The 9369-nt window shown below is 36.5% G+C and overlaps 1 protein-coding gene across 1 annotated transcript; it reads left to right on the top strand.

Annotated features, from left to right (window-relative positions):
- Positions 1–5671: 5671 nt before the first annotated feature.
- gja8a (gap junction protein alpha 8 paralog a) lies at positions 5672–9369 on the top strand. Its single transcript, XM_046839230.1, has 2 exons — positions 5672–5912; positions 6156–9369. The coding sequence occupies exon 2, from the start codon at positions 6171–6173 to the stop codon at positions 9153–9155; it is 2985 nt and encodes a 994-aa protein (XP_046695186.1). The 5' UTR covers positions 5672–5912; positions 6156–6170; the 3' UTR covers positions 9156–9369.

Here is a 9369-nt window from a genome sequence, read left to right as displayed (position 1 = left end):
ATTTTACATTATATATATATATATATATATATATATATATATATATATATATATATATATATATATATATATATATATAGTCAAACTCGCTCATATCCTTTTACTTGCCCATTTTTCCTGCTTCTAAGACATCAACTTTGAGGACAAAATGTTTACCAATATTTCCAGGTGCCATGATTAACAGGTGCCATGATAAAGAGTTAATCAGTGTTATTCACTCACCGGTCATAATAACATACTGTTATGCCTGGTTGGTGTATATTTAAATACAATACAATTTTATTATACTTGTGGAAAACAAACCTTCAATGTACAAGTTTCAAAGTATTTATTTAAAGTTATGGTATTTATTATTTGGTTTAAACAGTACGAATTCAGTAGATTGAATTGAAACCTTAATTAAATTATTAAATGACGAAGAAAATTAATGTTTCCTTTTTTATTAAATTTAAGGAATTAAAAGCTTGGTGACTGCAATCAATAGTCAAAAAATTATTTACATTTGATAGGCTTATATTTATTAAATAAATCTGTGTTAGTGGAGTTTGTGGAACTTGTGTTTTAATAATGGCATAGCTTGATTTTCAAAAACAATGCTCTTTACAGGACAGTCAAGGTAGTACATGTCTGAGGGCGGGTAAGGTCTGTCTGGAGGTCACAGGAAGCTGCCGTAGGCCAGGTCTTTCACCATTATCCAAAACCAATATTTTTCATTCCACTTATACACAATGCCAAAAAAAGAATGTGTCAGGTTTCAAGCTGATCAAGGCGTGCTTAATGACCTCAATCAACTGGCTGGCATAACAGCCCAGGCATGGCTATTTACTCCCTTCTCTTCAAGGATTTAATGGGCAAAGAAACACTTTTTTTTTGTCAGGAGTTTAGGTTGGCCAGGCAGTTCACTCTCAGAGCCTAAAAATGTGTGTGCATATAAACATCCGACATCTGTTTGCATAGTGTGAATTGTGCATGAGTGAATTGGGAAGTAGACAGAATGCTTTTGTATATTATGTTTAAATCATTAAACAATCATTGGAAAAGGGCAGAAATTTGGGTTCCCAGAGGAAGTGAGGAAATCTTGGCAGGAGACTGGATAATTATGTGAGACATAGGTGTGAACAGTGGAAAAAGAAAATAATAAAAAGAGGTCATTTGGGGATAAATTACACTTGGGGAAACTATGTGAACAGTCAAGAAACTGAGATTTGTCCCTTTGTGTCCTTGTTCATCATAACACTATTCACACATAAAGGACACCCGAGAGAGCTGCGCATGGTTCAGCTGTCTGCATTGTTTTTGTACTACATATAGCCAATATATACACAGTCAATTCAAAAAGCTCCCTTCGTCATATAGATTTGAGATTAATTTGTTTTCTGCTGTTTTGCTTGCATTTATCACTCATATACTATATATACTTTCTTTATTTTCTTTTATCTAAGTACAACTCTGTTGTGACTGCCACTGATTTCTAATGAATATTACTTTTAATCTCTCCTCGTTGATTAGCATTTATTTGGCTGAGATAAATGTGGTCTGTAGAGGCTGAAATCCTACCGAGTGACTTTCACATCTTCTACACAAATACTCAGAGACTGCAGTTTAGAAATCTTTAAACCTACAGATTTGTTTTATGTGGATAGAATTACTGATGATGGCAAAAGCCAAGTGAGATTTAGAGGACTTATTTATCATGCCCAAGTGCTCGAGCTAAACTCTTTGATGAGTTCTTAAGGAGCTGCCAAGACTCAGAATCTTGCCTCAGAAGATTTTTATATTTCTGCTCTTTGTATTTCAGTTGAATAATTTTGAAATGTAAAATCTTTACATTTACTATGTTAAAGATGAAGACTCCAACATGTCAGGTTCTTATGTGTCCCAAAGAAAATATAAAAATGAACCCATATTTTTATATATGACCTACATGTATAACAACTACTCCACGTCTAGTGTCAGGAGAAGGAATTTTTAAGTGCTAATACTTCGTGCAGCTTAGCGTTTGCTAAACATGTTTAGCTTGCAGCAGGAATGAGTGCGGCTCATGTTTCATTGGCAAAACCAGATCTTATATCCAAGTGCACACTCTCAAAAAGTGATCCATACTCTAGAATGACATCATGTATACAGTATGTGTGGCATTCCTCTACTAATCAGTTAAAGCTCTATATGGCTCAGTGTGCTAGTACCCTTTGTATCAATAGCTTGATAAGTCATGACCGGCAAGAGTTGATCCTACATGTTTAATCTCCTCGACAATACTTGGAACAGCAATACTGCTCCTTTAGTTCTTGCTATACTTGCTCTACAATTGGGTTTTAGATCAAAAGATAAATAGATGAAAATAAATCAGTATTTTAGCTTCAATTTCCTGGTATTAACATCCAGATTTGTTAAACAAAAATCTATCTATCTATCTATCTATCTATCTATCTATCTATCTATCTATCTATCTATCTATCTATCTATCTATCTATCTATCTATCTATCTATCTATCTATCTATCTATCTATCAGCTTTTGTCTCTCACTCTTTTATTCTTTCTACCAGTCATTTTAATGTTGAACAAAAACTAATTATTTAGCCAGTCCCCAATACTTTCATAGTCGACTGTACACCAGGTCCATGTGTAGAAATGTCATTTACTTGTTACTGCATATACCAAATTAATTGTTAAAGTAGCAGGCTGTATATTTCACACCTAGGCCTTCAGTGGTGTCCTACTTCAATCTACCTCTTAATACCCTCATTTTGATGCCATGGCTACAAAGGCCATTAATTTTATACAGAAATGCAGTATAACTGAGACCTTCTTCGCAGACAGGTATTCCATACAGTGAGAATGAATGGCATTACTGAAGCAAGAAACCAAATTAACACAGTTAAACAAGTCTCCTTTCACTGCAGCCACAGCTGCATTGCTCACATACATCATCTCTAGCAGAAGATTTTTTGATGGCTGGAATATGATAGATAGAAAACTCTAACATAAATGTACACTTCTGGAAACAGCACAACTAAGAGAAAAGAATAGAATGAAGACTACTGGAAATGATTTGATAAATATTAATGAGAAAATATATTAAATGTAAGTCAGTGACTTTGATCCATGTGTCTAGGCCAGCAGAGAATGCCTTGCTGGCTCTGATTCCTGCCACTGCCACTGAGTAAGTAGTTTTTCTTTAATAAAGATCTTACAGAACAGTTTTTACAAGATGTTAGCATATTTGAACAGGGTTTTTAATTATTCTGCCCATAAATATGGCATGATATGAGTGGTAAAAGTTCACATATTACAGTAAATAAAGCAATGTAACATAGAGAGCTCTTTATAGGGATGCTTGAAGATCCTTTTGTGGGATGGTTTAATTACAGAGCCAAAACACAATCCAAAATCTTAAAATGGGAGCATGGGTCAAATGCAGAGGCACACGATTTCCAAATCAGATGGCAAATCTATACAGCAAATGGCAAAAACATCGTAATGGGTGAAAATACTTATTTAACGATAACTAGACTGTATACTTAAATAGGAAGGATCCTGGCAGTGGTAACTTAGAACTCAGGGGAGGGAAATTTATAGATAAATAAGATTGCTTTTTATTGTTAAAAAAAACAAAATTAGCACAATAGCTAGACTATTATCAGGATACATCTGCAAATTATTTTATTGTACTTTTTAGATTTTGTGCAAACATAGTCAGTGGGTATGACCTGTAAACCTGGTTCATTATTTAAGTTGGCTGAGTAAAATTCTTATAAATATGTAACTGTGATACCATGTTGGAAAAGGTTTTTTTCCAGTAAAAGGTCTTTTTCTAGTAAAAGATTGCACGTTGTTGTAGTCCATGTAAGCTTATTGCCTTCACTTTGAATTCACAATCTTCACATGCTTGTCTGCGCCACACTGTTCCAGTCTGTTGTGCTATTGCTTGTATCTTGACACTTGGTTGTTATATACAGTGTGTGGCTCTTACTTTGTATTTGGATGGAAAATGAATCGGTCTAACTTGGTATAAACTTTCTGTCTGTAATGAAAAAACATTGTGCCTTGGCTGTGAGTTTATTTTCCCTCCTCTCCTAAAATCAGGTTTGCAAACAGATTTTCTAAACATCATTATTTCACAAGTAGTTTAATTATTTGAGTTTAGACAATAGCTAAACAATCCCTTACTTCAAATAAACCCAATGTCTAAAAGGTGAATGCCAGTAACATAACAGACTGAAACGGCCTTGCTGGAGAACATGTTCATGCCAAGGAAAAATCTTTATAAGGAGGAACCGCAGCAAAACATTTGTGCTTGTCGGAGGTATTTTTTTTTAATGACTTCATTAAAAGCCATCACAAAATTTTTGTTAATATTCCCAGCAAACATCAGAATGAAGAATTGTGATTTTTTTAACCATTGTTGGTGACAGACGATTTGAGTTTCACCAGAAACTGCTGATATGCTGGAACTTTGACTTAAACAGAATGGTGTGAAAAAACCATTGAGCGAGTGAAAGTTGGTGGAAACGCCTTGTTGAAAAGAGAGGTCAAAGGAAAATGACCTAATTTGTTTAAGCTGCTGGAAAGGATATAACAATCCATATAATCACTCTTTACAATCGTAGTGAGCAACCAAAGCATCTCAGCATGCACAGAGCATAAAATCTTACAGTGGATGTGCTACAACAGCAAAAAAACACAATAGATTCTATTCCCTAATATACTTGGCACGGATATAATTTAACAGGACAGTTAAAGATAATATGCCTGCTTTATTTCAATCTTTAACTGTCCAGGTCCATGGACACGGGGGTCATTATAGCCATGTTACATGTATGCTTTTAGTAACAGACACCAAATCATTTCTCTTTTCTGATCTTTGAGATGAAAATGAACAGAAAAGCAACATGATTTTGCACATTGTGCTGGTGCCACATGATTAGTTAGATTGTTACTCGAGTGAATCATTGTTTAGTACAGGCTCTTGAGTGGCACAAGAGAAAATCATTCATTTTATAGTAAAGAGGTCTTTGATAATAGGAAGAGAGATTAATTAGCCCTGTTTTCTTGGTGTGGAGTCTCATGTGTCTGTTAGAACAATGCTAGCTGATGTGTCTGGGTGAGCTCATGTATATGGAAAAGTGCAATTAGAGTCTTCTTTCATGTACAATGAATAGTATGTAGGAGTTGGTGTGTTGGATCTTGTAAACTCTAGTGTGTACCTGCCTAAAAGATTTATTACAGGTTTTTCACCAGAACCTTTCTCTTTCTTTCTCTCGCTCCCCCTCTCTGTGTGTACGTGTATATTGTTTTGGGTGAACTTCCTCTCAAATATCATAAATTCTCCTTTATCGCAAGACCATTGAACTTATGCTTAACACCTTGCTTTCCTGTGGGTGAGTGCTTGTATTACTGCAATTTCCTATTTCTTCTGTCACAAGACCTTTGCTCTCAGATAGAGGGTGGCTCAAACAAGATCAACAGAGTTGATGTGTTACAACACTTCTTTATGTACATATTTATTGCTATATTGCTGATTATTTTTCTATATTTTCACTATTAAAATTACAGTACTGTTGTATACTGTACACTGGGTTGCTTGTAGACCTCATGCTCTATTTTTATTTGATGCCTGGATTTGGGCTCTATGCACTGAGGGGTCCTGTCCCTCTAGGCATAGTTTTGTTGATCCTATTGTCTCCTGCCGTTCCACACGTGGTCCAGCGCATAAAGGGCGTCTGGCTGGAAGCTTATACTTGAAAAGCAGCTATCACAGTCCATCCATTCACATCTGCTCAGTGAGGCGACAAGGACTAATAGTGAGGCTGGGTGAACAGGACATGAGCAGTTCACTTTGTCCTGGCAGCAGAGAGGAGAAACCAACTAAGCGACTGACCAGAACGCCACTGGAGCTCCCACTACCAAGGTTTTCTATTTGGTCTCAATTCACCTCACTGTCAAACTCTAATACATCTAGGCAGTTTGTTAGTGGGTTGTTATGTTTGCTGTGTAGTTGTGATCTTATGGCTCATACTTTGTGAAATGATAAATTTTAACTGCCAAACTACTTACAAATGACATTTAAATATATGCTGCATATTTTAAACCCTTTTTAATTCTGATCATTACCTCAGTTTATAACCCTAATCTTCCTGTGCTCTCTATGCAGAGTTAAGAGTCCATCATGGGAGATTGGAGCTTCTTAGGTAATATTTTAGAAGAAGTGAATGAACATTCAACTGTAATTGGCCGTATTTGGCTTACAGTGCTCTTCATCTTTCGCATTCTTATTCTGGGCACGGCAGCAGAATTTGTCTGGGGAGACGAGCAGTCCGATTATGTGTGTAATACAAAGCAGCCTGGATGTGAGAATGTATGTTATGATGAGGCGTTCCCTATCTCACATATCCGCCTTTGGGTGCTGCAGATTATTTTTGTGTCCACGCCTTCATTAGTTTACATCGGTCATGCAGTCCATCATGTCCACATGGAAGAGAAACGCAAAGTGTTAGAGAATGCCAAACATCAGTGCCAGCAAGAACTGTACAGCAAACAACTTCCTGTTGCCGCAAACCAGAGAAGTGTTCACACGACCAAGGACACTGGAACAAACAGGAATAAAAAAATCCCACTTGAAGGCACTCTGCTCTGCACATACATATGCCATATCATTTTCAAAACACTATTTGAGGTAGGATTTCTCGTGGGGCAGTACTTCCTGTATGGCTTCCACATCCTTCCACTGTATAAGTGTAGCCGCTGGCCTTGCCCTAACACAGTGGACTGTTTTGTCTCACGCCCAACTGAGAAAACTATCTTCATCATGTTTATGCTTGTCGTTGCATGTGTCTCACTTTTCCTGAACTTTGTGGAGATTATCCATCTATGTTTGAAGAAGATTCAATTTGGGTTCTTTCAGTCAGCTCCAGCCCAGGTTGTATCTCCTGAGAGAAGCTTGCCTTTCCTTCTTAGTGCTCCATTACATAAACCAAAAGGCTACAGGCAACTTGAAGAGGATAAAAAAGAGGGTGAGGTTGCACACATCTACCCGTTAGCTGAAGCAGATATAGAGGATGGCTTGCTATCTCTGAAGTTAAAGACAAAAAGAACAAATGAAGGATTATTTCCTACAGCGCCCCCTATGAAGGAATCAGTGATTTATAATGAAATGATCCCAAACTACCCTAAGGTCACAGAAACTATCCTTGAGCTACCACCAACCAAACAAAAGGACTTATGTCGAGACTTTGATGAGGTGGACAGTTCCATCCTTATGATTCCCTTGAAAGTAATACTGGAAAAGAGAACAGAGGAAGAACAAGGCATGGAGGAGACACAGACAATTGGTGATGTAAAACAAGAGGTCGTAAAGCAAACATACAACATAGGAGACTTAGTAACTGATCAGCAACTGAATGTGGAGATTGAGTCAGGACAGTGTGGATCAGAGGCTATAGGATTTATAGAGGTACATAGAGAAGATTCCAAAAATGTTAAGGGGTTGGTAGAAGTCCCAGAAAAGATTGATAAATGTATAAAAGTACCAGAACATGTTGGAGAGGTTCCAGGATTTCCAGACAATATTGTGAAGGTTGTAAAAGTACCTAAGATTGTTAAAGCAGTGGTAGAAAATCCAGAAGATGTTAAAGCAGTTAAAGAAGAACCAGAAACTGTTAAGGAGGATGTAGAAGTACCAGGAAATATTAAGGAGGTTGTAGAACTACCAAAAACTATTGAAGCAGTTGAAGAAGAACCAGAAACAGTTGAGGAGGTTGTCAAAGTACCAGCAAATAATAGGGAGGTTGTGGAAGTACCAGAAACTGTTGAAACAGTTGTAGAAGTACCAAAAAATTGTGAAGTTTTAGAAATACCTGCAACTGTACAAAAGGTTATAGAAGTACCAAAAAACTTTAAAAAGGTTGTAGAAGTACCAGAAACTAATAAAATAGTTTCTGAGAAACCAGAATCTGTTGAAAAGGTTGTAAAAGTTCCAGAAAATATTAATGAGGTTGTAGAACTACCAAAAACAGTTGAGGAGGTTGTCGAAGTATCAGCAAATAATAAAGAGGTGTTGGAAGTACCAGAAACTGTTGAAACAGTTGTAGAGGTACCAAAAAATGTTGAAGAAGTGGTAGAAAAAACAGAAACTGTTGAAGAAGTTGCAGAAGTATCAGAAACTGTTAAAGCAGTTGTCATGGAACCAGAAACTATTGTAGAAGCATTAGATAATATAAAGGAGGTTGTAGAACTATCAGAAACTGTTAAAGAACCAGAAACTGATGAAGTTTTAGAAATACCTGCAACTGTACAAAAAGTTGTAGAAGCAACAAACAACCTTAAAGAGGTTTTGGAAGCACCAGAAACTATTGAAACATTTGTAGAGAAACCCGAAACTGTTGAAAAGTTTGTAGAAGTACCAGAAAATATTAATGAGGTTGTAGAACCAGCAGAAACATTTGAAGCTGTTGCAGAAGAACCAGAAAATATTAAAAAGGTTTTAGAAATACCAGCAACTGCTAAAGAAGTTGTAGAAATACCAGAAGATTTCCAAGCAATTGGCAAAATTCCGAAATTTCAAGAACAGGCTGGAGATGCCCCAGAAAAGGATCTTGTGGAAGTTTCAGCAGATTATCCAGTGAGTGAAGAACTGTCAGAGATAGAAGAGCTTACAATAGAAACTAAGAGTGTCTCTTCAGTAGATGAGAAAGCTGTAGATCCTGTATGGAGGGAGAAACCTTTACATCTTTTGAAATCTGTAGGGGAGGGGAATGTATCTAGGGAAATCAAAAACTCATATATAGAAGACACACTCAAACTAGAGACAATAGACCTTTCACCTAAGGTGGAGTCAATAGAAGATACCATCAATACAAATGATGTAGAAGATATCAATAATGCTGTGAACACTGATAACTTAGTCAGTGAGATGGCCAATCCAGAGAAGGTAAACAGCGCTGGAGCCCAAGACAGTCAAGGGAAAACTAGAGATCATGGGATATCTGAAAGTTTAGAAGTGAAGGTGGGGTTGCCAGAGATGCAGACACCCAAAGATAGGATTTTAGACCATCTTACACCTCCAGCAGCAACAGAGGCAGTGGGAAATACAAGACAGCTGAGCTGTATTAGAAAAGCAAGTAGTAAAGCGAGGTCAGATGATCTTACAATATAAGAAATTTTACTAGAGCTAAAACATAGATAAGTTTATTTTTAAAACTATAAAAGCAATAAGCAGCATATTTGTTTTTGTTTTATACACCTGTCATTTCATTTAACTGCAAAGTGTTCAGCGTATTTCTGATATTCTTGTTCCATGTATGCTAACTGAGGACAAGCATTCAAAAACCATGATTAAATAATATTTAAATAGAATTAAAACTTAGAGC

This window comes from Silurus meridionalis, chromosome 3, assembly GCF_014805685.1.
Source record: "Silurus meridionalis isolate SWU-2019-XX chromosome 3, ASM1480568v1, whole genome shotgun sequence".
Classification (NCBI taxonomy): Eukaryota; Metazoa; Chordata; class Actinopteri; order Siluriformes; family Siluridae; genus Silurus; species Silurus meridionalis.
Note: the sequence above shows the minus strand (reverse complement) of the source record. Positions and strands in the feature narration are given on the sequence as shown.

What these genes read in the sequence shown, in the direction of transcription:
- gja8a (XM_046839230.1), top strand. Translation starts at nt 6,171, where the DNA reads ATGGGAGATTGGAGCTTCTTAGGTAATATTTTAGAAGAAGTGAATGAA.